At 43.4% G+C, this 15,805-nt stretch overlaps 1 protein-coding gene across 1 annotated transcript in view; it reads right to left on the bottom strand.

Moving 5' to 3' along the window:
- The window catches only part of FAT3 (FAT atypical cadherin 3), a 700,951-nt gene that overhangs the window by 198,825 nt on the left and 486,321 nt on the right, over positions 1 to 15,805 (bottom strand). The window contains exon 4 of the mRNA XM_066370577.1: positions 12,679 to 12,740. Coding sequence (XP_066226674.1) covers positions 12,679 to 12,740 — 62 coding nt within the window. The remainder of the gene's footprint in view (positions 1 to 12,678; positions 12,741 to 15,805) is intronic.

Here is a 15,805-nt window from a genome sequence, read left to right as displayed (position 1 = left end):
ACTGACTGGAGCGCAGCGAGGTGAAGCCTTCTCCCTCCTGGCCTGTCAGCAGGCACTGCAGGACACCTGCCGACATCTTGACCAGGTACCAATTTCCTGTGGAATTCTGGTCAGTACAGAGTAATGTAACCTGGGAAACATGGACTATCTGGCTTGTGATTTACCTGGAACCCTAAATTTAAAGTCCAACCAACATTCACTAAGTGTCTACGATGTCCCAGGCATTGGTCTAGGTGCTGGGAGTACTCCTCAGTACTGGCCTCCAATCCTACTGTTGACCTTGACCAAAGGTAGAGCCAGGAAGGGAGAGAATGTAGAATCTCTGGGGAGCTCATCCTGCAGCTTGCTAATATTCTGAGAAGCACCCGCAGGAGAGGTACCGCTTGAAACCAGTAAAGCAATGAATTCTGAATCACAGTGTTTGTTGCTGGATATTAATCATGCTGTGGGTGAACTGCACTGAGAACCTCCTGACTACTGATGACTGGTTCATGATCTTCACACAGTAGAAGTCCTGACATCTGAATGAAACAGAAAAAAGTTACCAATTTTGTGTTTAAATATGAAACACACTACATTAACAACTAAACACAATTTAGGGACTTAAAGTGGTTATAATTTGGGGAAAAGCGTGATAGCGATGAGCCAAGGTAGGTTTAACAATGGTCAACCTGGAAAAACTAGGTATCTATCCCAGGCTAATGTCAAGGATACTTATTTTATTGAGATCTTAGATGCTTGGGAATGCCACAGCTCTGCCATGGAGCTTGGATGCCTTTGTCTCCATCTCAGATTCTGACTTAGAATGCCAGGGGAGGCAGGTCCTCCAGGACAGCCCCAGGGACCTTCTTCACAGCCAGGCCAGACACCTCGTGAACTCCCCATCCAGCCTGTCTTCGGAAAATGAGCTGTTCCAACTTACACGGTCACGATCCATTAGAATGGAGGTTGGCAAATGGAAGACGATAAATTTCTGAAACTTTGGGCTCTTCTTCAGAAAACAAAGAAAGGAATGAATACTTTCTAAGTGCATACCATATGGCAGGAACTACTCTAGGTACATTCATAGATGCTAGCTCATTAAAGCACCATAAGTATATTCAACAACTATGAGCCAAACTATAAATACAGTGCATAACAAAAGACACTAAATGTTCTGAATTTTGCCACAGGAAGACTGTTTCCAGGATCACAAGGAAAAATTTTAAGCTTCTAATCATAATGGCTAACATATATTAAACACTTAATGTGTGCAATGTCTGTGCAACATGCCAATCCTCGCAAGAGCCCATGAAGAAGCTATTATTATTAGTATCCTAATAACAGGAGAGGAAACTGAGGCTAGATGAAAAAAGGCTGCATAGCTAGTAAGTTGGGGGATTTACCTGCCTGTCTCCAAAGCCTATACTTTAGCCATCTCTGTCTGTATTTGTGGTACAAGATTAGCTTGATATAAATTTTAGATCAAAACAAACTCTAAAAGGACTACTATAATTTGGGCATTGTTTTATAACATTTTTTATTTCTTACTAAGTCAGACTGAATAATTGTGTAGAATACACAGTGTTGCATTTTTTTAAAAAAATAAAAATGGTAAAATAATCAAACTTATTGCAGGTTTTCTCCATTTGAAGGAACGGATAGCATTGCCCCCACATACCAGCCTATTTTCCTTGGCTCTGACATTGAGGCTCTCCTGACTTCCCTTCCTTGCAGTGACCCACATTCCCCTGACAACCCTCTCAGCATTTCACTAAACCAGTCTTGCCAGGAAATAGATGAGGCCGGTAGCCCCTGATTTGCCACAAAAGCACATCACTTGAAAGGTCCTGAAACAACAGCTCCTGTGAACGAAGCTGTCTGCCGCCAGCAGGAGGTGAGCCAAAGACGCTCTTCCTTTGCATTAGCAGAGGCACCGGGGCTGGAATCTCCCGTTCTGACCTTGCTGCCATTACATTTTTTATTTTCTCACAGCCGATTTAAAGTGCTCAGCTGGGCTTGGATGGCTTCTGAAGGGCCCGAAGGAAATCGGACCAGACAGATCATTCCGGAGCTCAGAGGGTCTGTGGCACAAAATAAACAAGGAAAGCAACATGATGGGAAAAAGAGGGAGCAGGAGCTTCAGAAGCACGGGGCAGAGGGTCAATTGAGCATCACCACATAAGGAGGAGAAGCCAGCCTGGCTTCCAGGATGCGTGACTGGCAGTGGGGAGTTCTCGTGATTGTCAGAGCCATGCAGGGAAGGGATTTCTGAGAAGGGAGAAGCCATTTCTGTGATCAGACCTGCAGGGTAAGAGTTTCTCCCCCACTCCTGCCCTCCCCACGGGATCCAACCAGCACTTGCCCAGGAAGGCCTGAAGGAAGCAGCAGCATTACATCACATTCCAAAACCCAGAGTAGAGCCTGGCTTCCTGCAGCCTGTGCACCCAGCTCAACAAGCTGTGACCTGCCTGGAGCAATCACCGCCCTGGCAGCAGCCCTGAGCAGAGCGTAAGAGCTCACTCATTCCCATTTCCATGCTGAGCCGCTGGATGGAAGGACCTTCCTGGGTCTGGTCTGATGAAGCAGGTTTCATGTACTGCTGCCCTACTAATTAGGATTCGGATCCAAGGGGGAGCCAATCAAATGCAACCTTTCACTAACCAGGTAAATTAGAGGCAGTTAATTGTGGAGTCAAGGATTTACACCAGACAACTCTCCTACTGTATGTGTTTGCCTGCAGGTTGTTAACTTGGAGGCTAACCAGGGACACAGATGAGCACAGCTAAGTGAAGAGCTGGCAACTGGAGACAAGGCAGACATAAGGCTCAAGAAATTCAGTGTAATCTGGGGACCCAAAGCACCACCTCCCTTTCTTGGTTCACACCTGGGGGGTGGGGTGGGAAGATGCCCTCAGCTGAGGTCCTAACCAGGTCCTCACGTGCTGTCATTCCCAACCTCAATAGGGTCTCATCTCTTAAGAGATCGTGGGCTCATTTCTTATATGTCTACGGGTCCAAAGCGGCACATTGTGAAAAGATGTGGGTCTAAGAGATGCTAAGAAATGAATTGTATTCTATAATACCTGTGAATTATTTTACTGTGAGAGGATTACAGATTATGAGGCAGGTAAGAAATCTTCTATTACAGCAAATGTTGCAAAACAGGGGCTCACTGGTGTATAGTGTTCAAAGAAATGGTGTCAACATTTAATAAAGGGAGATATGAACATGTAAATCCAACTTTGTTGTTTCAGGGGAAATAGGGCTTTCTGATGAAACTGGGCCCACCTGTTTCCACACCTGCCCCTGGCTGGGCCTATTTAGAAGGGGCAGGTGAGACCCACCGTACTTACTCCCCTCCAGCCCCACTGCCCACTTGCTGCTCCTCTGAAGCACCTGCCCAGCCCCATGGGCATCTCACAATCTCTGTTTTGAACAAATAATCCTTGAGAATTAATATTTGCTTAGAAAAGTTTGTTTGCGTGTCTGATTCAATATTTACTCTTTGACCAGTTGGGAAATACATCTGCCATTTACACTGCTGGGAAGATCTCACACCAGATCATTCTTTAGGGCCTGTGCCAACCTGAACCGTTCTGCAGGAATCAGATGGCAACTCTTGCTCCTACCTCACACGCATGTGCGGGCACATGTCACCACCAACACCACCACTCCTCCTTGTTTAACTGGACTAGGGGTGCCAATGGCCACCTCTAAAAGCCCTGCAGAAATCCTCTTGGGACATTATTTCAGACTTGAGAATGATATCATTTTAGAAAAATCTGTTGCTGAAAAGGGGTGTATTCCTGAGCAAGAGCAATACCCACGGGTACAGCTAGCAGGTGTCTGGGACCCCTGCCTGCGGAGTGTGCAGGAGGCAGGCGCCCGAGGGGAGCTTAGCGGACAGAAGCCAAGGGGTGCCCTGAGGGGGCCTTCCTGAAGATTCTAACTCCAGCACGGAGCCTGGAACATTGAAATAACAATATTTAGATAGAGGTTTTATCCCCCTAGACCAGGGGTCTCAAACTCGCGGCCCACAGGCCGCATGCGGCCCGCCGAACAATTTTGTGCGGCCCGCAGACTAATCCACGAAGTTCAAAATATTTTGGATAAAATTAAGTAAGCCTAGGGGCCTACTTGTATTTTTTCATTTCTCTAGCATCCTAGCTAGATATTAGCTTAGTTAACAGCAGTTGTGATGCGAACTACAGTTTCTGGTCGTTTTGTGACACTGAGTAAACTGCATGTACTATTGTGCTTGTTGTACTGATTTTTTTTTTTGTTTTCAACTGCAGTGAGAAAAGTATTGCATAACAGTTGCCTTTTGTAGACCTAGTGCGGCCCGCCGAACGGCTGTGATCTTGCTCTGCGGCCCACATGCTGAGTTGAGTTTGAGACCCCTGCCCTAGACGGTAATTATAGTTACCCCAGTCCCTTAGTCAAGTCTGTGATGTTTAGACAGCCTTCGGAGGGTTGAGGGATAAAAAACGGGCAGGACAGGCCGGGAAATCAAGTCTGGCCTGTGGTATAAGTTTGCTTCGAGTTGCCATCACAAACGAGAAAGAATGGGTGACTTACACAAGAGAAATTTATTTTCTGACAATTCTGGAGGCTAGCAGCCTAAAGTCAAGGTGTCCACAGGACGGGTCTCTCATGTGGCCTCTCTCCCTGCTTACAGTTGGCTGTCTTCTCCCTGTGGCCTCACATGGTCTTCCGTCTGCACGAGTCTGGTCCCCATTTCCTTTACTCATAAGGATACCAATCATATTGAGCTAGGGCCCATCCTAAAGACTTCATTTTAATTCAATTACCTCTTTAAAAACTCCAAATAAGATCACATTCCAAAGTACCAGGGATTAAGACTTCAAATTATGGCTTTTGGGGGAGAGTACAATTCAGCCCATAACACCTGGTCTATAGTTACTATTCCATTGGAGTCCAACCTGGTACTCACAACATGGGCACAGTGTCCTCACAGGTGGACTTTGTCCTGGGGCTCGAGAAAGTGCCCAGTAGCAGAGAGAGCCCCAGTCCAGAGCTGGGTGGGCAGGGAAGGGCAGTGGTAGGTGCTGAGGAGCAGCTGAGGGAGTAGACAGCCACAGAGAGTAAGAGAAGACTGCCTCTTTTCATACAAGTATGTGCTGGTCCTTCAGTGTGGGCTCACTTGACACCAGCTAAATATGATAGCAAATGAGGCTGGAAAAGGACAATTCAATCTGCCACATTTCAATATGCTGATGGAGATTTAGGGCCAAATCTGTTCTATAAAGGGACAAAGACCGGTACTGGACACGACTATGAAGTGATTGTGTGACTGTGGATCACTCTCCTCTTTTCTCAGCCCCAGTTTCTGCATCTATATAATGGGAGAGAGGTGGTTTGGATAATAGGTCAGCAGCTAGCTGTAATAGCTCATGAACACACAGCAGTATTGTCTCTAATAGACTTCAGTGTGAAAAATGAAAAAAAAAACCACAAAAAAACCCCAAAACAAAACTATAACATCAGAACTTTGGTGCCTACCCCTCTGCCAGGCCCAGAATAAGCATCTGATGAAGATTTTAAGATAGAAGGAGGCCCTGACCAGTTGGCACAGTGGTAGAGCATCAGCCCGGTATGTGGATGTCCCAGGTTTTATTCCTAGTCAAGGCATACAAGAGAAGCGACCATCTGCTTCTCTACCCCCATCTTCCTTCTCTCTCTCTTTCTCTCTCCCCCTCTCATAGACATGGCTCGATTGTTTTGAGTAATTTGGACCCAGGCACTAAGGATGGCTCTGTGTAGCCTTGCCTCAGGTGCTAAAAATAGCTTATATGCTGAGCAACATCCCTAGATGGGCAGGGCATTGCTCTGTAGGGGGCTTGGCAGATGGATCCTGGTTGGGGCACATGTGGGAGTCTGTCTCTCTGTCTCCCTTCCAATCATTTACAAAAAAAAAAAAAAAAGAGTGCATTTCCATGAACTTCATTAAACTCAATATAACATGAATATGAACAATTAGGCTTGAAAAGATATGGTCCTAGCAGTGGAGAACTGGAAGAAAGGATGCTATGCTCTCTTGGGAGCTCTGGAAAACAGAACTCATGCCCCATTCTCCTTCAAAGGCTGAGGCTCGAGCCTGCTCCAGGTCCTGCTTATGTGCACATATATTCCATCTATTTGAGGGCTTCCTGGTACTTCTTGCAAAGTTTTTTGATGGTGGCAGAAAGAGAGACTTATGAAAGAAACTTCCATTTCTCTTGGAGTTAAATTATCAAAATATGGACTTCTTAATGGGTTGAAATAGGCCTGCTGTTCTTCACCACCAGAAATTATCATCGTTTCCAAAGCAGACGCTTATCAAAGTAAGAAACCACTAAGGAGTGCACTCACTGAAAAAAATCAATTTGCATCCTAAGGCAAGGAGGAAATGTTATAAAAACTTACCAAACAGCATTATTTCTTCCCTCAGAAAATAAAACTATAAAAAGAGATGAGATTTTTACACAGAAAGAAAAAAAAACAGTGACATGAGGAGCACCTTATGGAGGACAATAGATATAAATGACTATGCTAAAGGAACAGATACTAAATAATTTACATTCCTATAGATCTAGTGTATTCCTCTGTAATGTGTTTTGCTATGTATACCAACTGTGCTATAAAATATCACCACATTCTCTTGGCTGCTTCAGGTTATACACACACACAACAGCATTTCTCATCCTCTGTCTTTATATTGGTTATGGGGTCTTATCACCTTTTTTGACTCGCAAAGAAAATATTACTCTCTGTTCTCTTTTGGAGACTTTTATCAGAACTATCTAGCCCTGAACAGAGAAACATTTCAAGATCAAAAGGGATTCAAACGAATACTCTTTCAGCAAGCAAGAAAAAGATTTACACACAATTAAGCCAGGACTATAGAGTTATCTAGGTGGATGTATCTTTTAAGAATAGTCAAACTGCTATAAACTACTCAAAATACTGGGGTCAGTATGAAAAAGACAGGGAACTGACAAGGTGTTGCTGAGGACTAGGGTGAAAGGGAGAGGACAGAAAGGAGGGAGGGACCAATGAGGGTTTGGCAGTGTTTCTGAGTGGTAGGCCCTTTGTGCAGTTCACCTACCAGGTAGGGAGTGGTAAGGCCACTTCACAGCTGAGGAAGTGGAGGATCATGGGAGCCAATGCGAAGAGGCAGTGTGTTCCATCCTTTCTGTCTCTGAGCTCATGCACTCTCCAGGGTGCTAATACCCTCTTCAGGATCTCAGCGAGGGATGAAATAAAGGTCTCTTAGAGTAGTCGTTCATTCACAGACATTTATTGAATGCCTCCTCTTTTACAGGGTTGGGGCTAGATGCTCTGGGCACAGAGAAGACAGTTGGTGCTGACAACAGCCACCACCATTCATGGAACACTTACTGTCTAACAAGATGTGTCCTGAGCACTTTTTACCTGGTATTTCCTATCCTCTTTATATCAACCCTATGTTAGGAATTGTTATCTCCACTTTACAGATGAGGGAAAGGCAGTCCAGAGAGGTCCAATAGCCAGTCTGAGCTCTGTGAGCAGTCCCAAAGTAGCATGGCAAGCCTGCCTGAATTCAACGTCCATGCTTTCCCACACTACCTCCATTCACTAGCGTGATAAATCAAGTTTCAAGCGCACAAGGAGTTTAAGTTCAGAAGGGAACGAAACAATCTGTACAGGTGACTACTATAGGAAAAAAAATTACTGCCTTTGTTCCCTTATTCCACATCTTCCTTCTCTGATAATGAGGTAATCAAGACTGAATTCACAACCACTAAGCTAAAATGTTAATTCACTATTTAGTTTATACATCCATTATCAACTTTCTGCATCTATTTGCTGGAATTAGGTTTCTACCTCCGCTACAATCATAATTGGCTATCACGAAATGTATATGCCTTTGAATAAGTGAGTTGAAAATTCTATATTTTTGCATTTTATGGAAATGAGAGTAAATCAGACCAATATTTTCACATAACAGGCTTCCAAATTAGGCACGAGTTTAACACTTAGAATTCACCTAAGAAGGATAAGCTATACTTGTGAATTTTTTACAGTTCTTTGCTGCTCTTGTTTCTTTAGCAAGTCCCTTGGATTCTGTTAATAAATTTCCTCTAATAGTCAGAGATTTGAAGTGAATGTTTATAGATTCAAACACCCTTACAGTCCACACATGGTCAAGCTAAATATCTTAAATCAATGTATAGGCAGACACCCAGCAGTGTACGATTAAAGTGCCTTCTATCACAAGAATAGCAAACTATAAACAAATCATTGATGTCCTCCTGGTTACCTATTCATAAGTGTACCTGTCCAGTCAGTTTCTAAATGAGTCCTTTCAAGAAGAGAAACTTGATTTCATTGTGATGGGGAGATATAAAATAGAGCAGAAAGTTAATATGAGATTGAGAGGAGCACAGGGTCATCTTACAAATTAAAGGCTTGCCAGGAGGTCAATCACTCATACCCAGCACTTAAAAATGAAGAATATATCAGCGGTTACAAAAACGTGTGTACAGCACAGTACAGAACTCTAGTTTGCACTATCTATCTACTCTACCCATCCACCCATACGTCCATCCATCTGTCCGTCCATCCATCCATCCATCCATCCATCCATACGTCCATCCATCTATCCATTTTGCGGGGCTGAGTTAAAACAATATTCTTTCCGTGATCCATTTAGAAAAAAAGAAGTGAATGTCATTCAAACTGTCACAGCAATGTTATGTGTAAAAAACAAAGTGATCAGAAATTATACAATTTAGAGAAAGAGAGAGAGAGAGAGAGAGAGAGAGAGAGAAAGCTATTTAACTGGTTTCCTTAGCAGAAGAGTTTACTAAATGAACGAGTTTACGTAATGAGGGGTCCCTGGAAGCATGCAGAGGGCAAGTTGGTATGGTTCAAATGACCTGCAGCTTTAAAGATCTCCATTTTGAAAACCCAGAAAAGCCAGTTACTGGTTGGCTCAGCAGTAGAGCGTCGGCCTGGCGTGCGGGGGACCCGGGTTTGATTCCTGGCCAGGGCACATAGGAGAAGCGCCCATTTGCTTCTCCACCCCCCCCTCCTTCCTCTCTATCTCTCTCTTCCCCTCCCGCAGCCAGGGCTCCATTGGAGCAAAGATGGCCCGGGCGCTGGGGATGGCTCCTTGGCCTCTGCCTCAGGTGCTAGAGTGGCTCTGGTCGTGGCAAAGCGACGCCCCAGAGGGGCAGAGCATTGCCCCCTGGTGGGCAGAGCGTAGCCCCTGGTGGGCGTGCCGGGTGGATCCCGGTTGGGCGCATGCAGGAGTCTGTCTGACTGTCTCTCCCCATTTCCAGCTTCAGAAAAATACAAAAAAAAAAAAAGAAAAAGAAAAGCCAGTGTGCTGCTTTTTGGCCAGAACCATGTGGGATTGTATTAAATAGCAATCCCCTTTGACCCACTGTCTTCACTCTGTTGAAATAACTTCCTATGTCTAAAACTGCTCCTGTCCAGGGTGCCATGTCAGCAAACTGAAACTTAGGTACGTTTCCTCACCCTATCAATGTTTGTGTGACCAGAAATGCAGCCTGTCCAGTCAGCCAATCCCTAACGCCAAACCAATCCTGGGCCTTCTCACCCCAAACAGGGTTGACTATGTGGCCCCAGACAATCAGATAGTTTACATTTTTCTCTTCCATGATCTTTAACCTTCATCCTAAAAAAGCTTCTCTCTTTCTGGTCACTTTTTTAGTTCTCTGAAGGGAGATGGTTCACTTCATGAAATGTTAAATAAAGCTTATTCCCATCACCTACGTAGTCTTCTTTAATCATTTTTCAACGGCACTCATCCAAACCACCTGGTTCCTTCCAAAAGATCCCAATGTCTCTCCACTATTTTTTTTTTTTGTATTTTTCCAAAGTTAGAAGCAGGAAGGCAGTCAGACAGACTTCTGCATGAGCCCAACTGGGATCCACCCGGCATGCCCACCAGGGGCCAATGCTCTGCCCATCTGGGGCGTTGCTCTGTTGCAACCAGAGCCATTCTAGCACCTGAGGCGGAGGCCATGGAGCCATCCTCAGCACCCGGGCCAACCTTGCTCCAATGGAGCCTTGGCTGCAGGAGGGGAAGAGAGAGACAGAGAGGAAGGAGAGGGGGAAGGGTGGAGAAGCAGATGGGCACTTCTCCTGTGTGCCCTGACAGGAAATCGAACCCAGAACTTCCACACAATAGGCCGATGCTCTACTGCTGAGCCAACTGGCCAGGGCCTCTCTCCACTATTTGAGCCCTGCCTCAGCCTGTCTCTGCCCAGTGGAGCAGCCATCAGCCTCTTACACTGGTAACTGCAGCACGTCACTTGGCTTAATGACTTTCCACTGCACTCCCAAGCCAATTCAGAGCCATTCCCATGACACTGTTTGCTTCTTCCAACTTGATATACTACCATATTACCCTCCTCCACCTTTCTGCCTTTGATCACACTGGTTGGTGGTCACACTTGCCTTCTTGACCATACTGACCTTGAATACAATCTTGGCTTCATGTCACCAAGATTCACCTCCTTAAAGAGGCCCTCCTAACCAGTCTATTGAATGCTGCCCACTGCCACCCACTTTCAGGCACTACCATGAAACCTTGTTTGAGTGGTCACAGAGAGTCTGTGTCTGAAGTCATAGCATTTAGTTGTTTATCATGTGTCTTCCCATCCTTCCTGTTCACTCTGTATCCCCAGCACATAGAGTAGTCCCAGGGACATGGCCAAGTCCAGTGGTGGCTGCCTATGACTCCCACATGTAGTGCTTAGAGCTACTATCATCTTGGAATGTGGAGCTGAAGTCAGATCTTCAGTAGGGTCCGGGTATTATGACACCATATGATAATAATTAAAACCACAGAAATTATGACGACACTTGACTGAGCACCTACTTAGTACCAGATGTTGGACTGGATGCTTTACTCATATTTCATATTTGAACCTTCCAGCAGCCCTATAAGGCTCTTAATTGCGATGCTACACTATTGCCTTAGGCAGATTATACCCGATACTAAGAAATGGTGTTCCAGATCTATCTGTGTCAGCCTAAGAATCAACATGTTTGTCAGTCTTGATGTTTAGTTTGTAAAGGATGTGCAACCATTAAGGATTCTTTTGAGAAGTAAAATCACGTGCCTGGAAAACACTCTTGTGCTTTTCCTCTACTGTCACACTCTGCACCAGCACACACCCTGAGGATGCCACCTGTCCAGGGACAAGTCAGTAAGAGATCTCAGGTGGATTCTCCAGCTAACACACACTCTCTTTTTCCTTGCTGGGAGGTAAGGGGTTCAACTACCTGAGAACACAGTCTCTCTAGGAGCGATGGACTCTTTGCTGCACAGGAAAAGAGCACATAAATATACTAGAAAGTGTTCTATTTCTGGCAAACATATTCCAATTCTGGACCAGGTACATTCTACAGCCCGTTGGTATAATTTTGAAAAAAAAATTATAATAATTATTTTTTGGCAGCCTGGAGTCTTTCATCTTTATAAAATGATAGCAATGTTTTCAAAGGGTTATCCTAATGCTACATGATAATCATCCTTTATTATGTGTAATACCTTAAGAATTTTAAAAATACTTTGATATAAAAATATAAGATTTGATCCTAATAGTAATCCTTTGAGGTATATGGAATAGTAATTATTTACTGCTTTTCACAACAGGGGAAACTGAGGTTCATGGCAATTAAATAGCTTTGGAAGCTTCACAGCAATCAGGGCAGGGCAGCCCCAGGACCCAGTGGCACCGATTCCAAGTTCATTGTTTGTTATGTAAGTCATTGCTAGCGAACTGATTTAAAGAACACAAGATTTGAAGGGTGTGTGCATGCGTGTGTGTGTATGTGTGTGTGTGTGTGTGTGTGTACGTGCACCAGGGGGATCTGTGAATTCCAGCGTGTTTCCGAGGACCTAACAGATCATCTTAGAAGCATGGACATATTGTAAAACCTTAACAAAGCCATAACTTCCAAGCACTGTCATCTGTTCCATACCAGACTATCACACTTAAATCACAATGTCACACACACTACTCAGATTTCAAGTTTCCCAATAAAGATACTTGATAAGTATAGAAAGAATGTTCTGCAAAGCTCTTTCATATCTATTTTTTTTTCATCCTTTGCCTTATGGTGTTTTTTCCTCCTTCCAGAAATAATGCTCTTATAGTTTATAATGTTGCTGTTTCTGTCTTAATGAATTATAGAAGCACATTTTATAGTTTCAGAAACAGTCATCTCAGGCAGTGAATCAACCAGCAGCCTTCTCTTCTTCAACTCTCTCCCAGAAAAAAAATGAGGAACAAAGCAAGACACCTCCCAATGATGCACTTCACTGTAACCCCAGCACAGAGATCTCTACATCTAATACCAAGGGCTTTGACCCTGATCTTTCTTTTCGTATTACTGACCAAGGGGCCTGAAGTCAAGGCAGGGATGTGCATGCACCTGCTTGTTTTCAGCAAAATGCAAAGGCTGCTTTGCCCCCCATCCCCTCTGCTCGGCACACAGGAGGGCATGCCGAGGAAGGGACCAGAAAAGTCCAGATGCAGAAGTGGTCAACTCTAGAGAGACATCTTCATCATGTAAGCCAGTGTTCAAATATGTTAATGTTCTACTTAATGTTGATGGTTAAGGAAGTAGATTGAGAGTCCGTTTTAAGGACTGCTGGTTCTCTCTGTGCGCTTACCTCCAGAAAATGTTCTGCCTGCTGTTCTCGGTCCAATTTCCTTGAAGTTGTTGTAATCAGACCTGTGTAGAAATGAAAATATTTGACTTTTAAATATCTGGGGCAAGTAGATTACTGAGCGTGGGAAACAAGTCCAGTTAAAGGAAAAGCAGAAGTGATAGGCACCAGTAACATTCCAGTTCCCAGCAGCAATCGGATGGTCTCAGAATTAGTATTCCTTTTATTTTATTTTTTTAAGGATAAGCCATTTAAGAATCTTCAGAATTATTCTTAAAACAAAATAGAATTTACAAAGAAAGCCTGAAAAATTTGTTCGGGTTTTGCTTACCTAAGGTATTGTAATCACTCTGGGGATAGAAAAACTCTCTAAAGAACCATTGTTTTTGTGATAATGAGGTATCAAAATGATTTACTTGCATATGACTAAAATTCTACAGTAGGAACCTCATTAGAGAGTTCAGAGTTCTTGAACAATTAATATGTTGTTGATGCTGATTAGATTCAGGCTATGAAACAGCACTTTCTTATTAACATTCTTTTGTGCTTATAATTTTTTTTGTTATACTAGACAACGATGGTTATTTCTGTAATAACTAGTGTACACAAAAATATTTCAAATTCAATAAGTCGCATACCTAAGATTTGATATTGTAATTTTATTATGTTTTTAAATCTTCACACAACAAATAAGTTCCACATGGGAAATATCCATCCCATGATACTGAATGGTGAATAGTAGTTCTCACAGATGAATCACCCATTTGCGGATGGAAACAAAGGAAAGGGAACCAGAAGACAAAACCTTCAAGGCCACCAGCTTATTGCACCAATTTGTCTCAGCGGGTTTTATTATTATTATCGTCAAATGGCAATTAGGAGGTCAAACTTACATTCCATTTCTTGATTCTACAATGTCCCTAAAGAGAAGAGACTATGGTTTGGGTTGTTTTCATGACATACGCTGATTGACAGGAAATTGCAGAGAGAAAATCACATAAAAAATCTCACTCTCAAGGCTGGCAGGGTACATGAAATAAGGAAAAGGTATTTTACTAAGGTTTGCTGAGAAACCCATGACCTCCAGCTTCTATTTCACACAGAAGTGGTGGGTGGAAGGACATGGTGGGCTGGAGAGAAAACCTTCAAAATGAAACCCCAGGCGGAGTAGCAGGGCTCTACCCAGCCGCCCCCCTCCACTCTCCGCTGCCCGCACTCCCACGGAAGGATTTTCTATGCTCCCACTGTACGAATGACCTGCCTTTCTAGGAATTCTTTCTGGAATATGCCCCACTCACTGTTTCACCTAGATATTTCAAGTTTAGGTCAGGCGTTAGTAAAGGTGTCAGAGAGGGGACCTCTCCACCAGGGTTAGGCGCCCATTTGACATGTCCCAGCAGAACTGGTACACTCCACTATCATTGCTCCTTGCCCTATATGACAATCCTTTGCTCAGGTGTCTGCAGCATTTTCCTCCTAGACAGGGTGACAGAGATCCTTCAGAAGGAGGACCTGCCTTTTCATTCTGAAGCCCCAGTGCCCAACTAGCTCCTGGGCTAAAACAGAGAATAGGAACTTCATTTAAGCTCAGCTGATGACATTGCAATAGAAGAGATAGATTATTTATATTCTGATCTTCAGTTTTGCTACAGACTTAAAATGTGTCATTTTTTTGTTGTTTTTTGTTATTTTTGAGAGAGAAAGAAGAGAGACAGGAAGGGAGAGAGATGAGGAGCATCAACTCATAGTTGTGGCACTTCAGTTGCTCATTGATTGCTTTTTCATATGTGCCTTGACTGGGGTGCCCCAGCCGATCCAGTGACCCCTTGCCCAAGCCAGCAACTATGGGATCATGCTGATGACCCCACACTCAAGTTGGGTGCCCTGCACTCAAGCTGGTGAGCCTCAGCTCAAGCCAGATGAGCCCCATGTTAAAGCCAGCAATCTCGGGGTTTCAAACCTGGGACAGCCAGCATTCCAGGTTGACACTCTATCTACTGCACCACTACCGGTCAGACTAGGAGAGTCTTGGATGGTAGGCAGATTGTATGTGCCTTTAGAACTCATTTGAAACCATTGATTGAGGTCCTCCATGTGTATGGTGCAGTGCTCCGCACTCTTGGATATAAAGATGAGCTATTGTCCAAGGTTATAGGGAGAAAACTCTTCTCAGAATTTTAAGTGAGAGACCTAGTAACTTCTCCAGCTGCCCATCACAACCTCCTGAGAAACAGACTGTGTGTCCACTCCATCCCTCATTTACTGTATCTGGATCTTTTGGAGTGATGCCTGAGACCAATTCTAAGAGAAGGTTCTACTAATTCCACTATTCTTTGCCGAATCTCACTGACTTTTCCCCCTTTTTTGCAGATAACTGTATTTTAATGTAAATTAGATTCACATATTCAAAGATTCCATTTTCTGCAGTAAAAATCACATATTCTTCATAATGAAAATGACTTGAAGCTTTTAGCATATTTTTGTGAAGAAGAAACAACCAATTTTATTATAGTTAAAATTTCTTTTACTCAAACCTCTGGAAACATTAAGTGCTATGTATGGTATATACATATCTTAACATTAAATAATTTGACAGCTTCCAACTATTCAATCTTGCCATATACATTTCTTAACTTTTGTCTCCACATTGACAGCATGTAAAAAAATTACATTTCTAATTTTATGTTTACCCCATATAACCAACCACAGCATGCCTGCTTCAACATAAAACAGTATTTAACATTGAAGCACTTCACACTCCATCTTACTAAGTAATTTCACAAAATTGTTCTAAAAGCATCATATAAATTTGGAGATGACATATTTATATGTATATATACAAATTTTCTCTACACTTTCCAGGTTTTCAGAGCATTTTTAAGTTTTTCTTTTTATTTGTTTTGTTTTCCTTTTTATTGAATTTATTGGGGTGACTCTGGTTAACAAAATTATATATTTAGGTTTCAGGTGCACAATTCTACAACACATCTCTGAACCCTGTACTTTGTGTTCATCGCCCCCCCCCCCAGTCAGGTCTCAGTCCATCACCATGTATCCCCTCTACCCTCCTCCGCTTCCTCACTGTGACTTTTTATGGATATTAATTTTTCTGCTTAGGTACATCCAGGAG

The sequence above is a fragment of the Saccopteryx leptura genome, chromosome 1, assembly GCF_036850995.1.
Source record: "Saccopteryx leptura isolate mSacLep1 chromosome 1, mSacLep1_pri_phased_curated, whole genome shotgun sequence".
NCBI lineage: Eukaryota > Metazoa > Chordata > Mammalia > Chiroptera > Emballonuridae > Saccopteryx > Saccopteryx leptura.
This window is presented reverse-complemented; position numbering and strand designations above follow the sequence as displayed.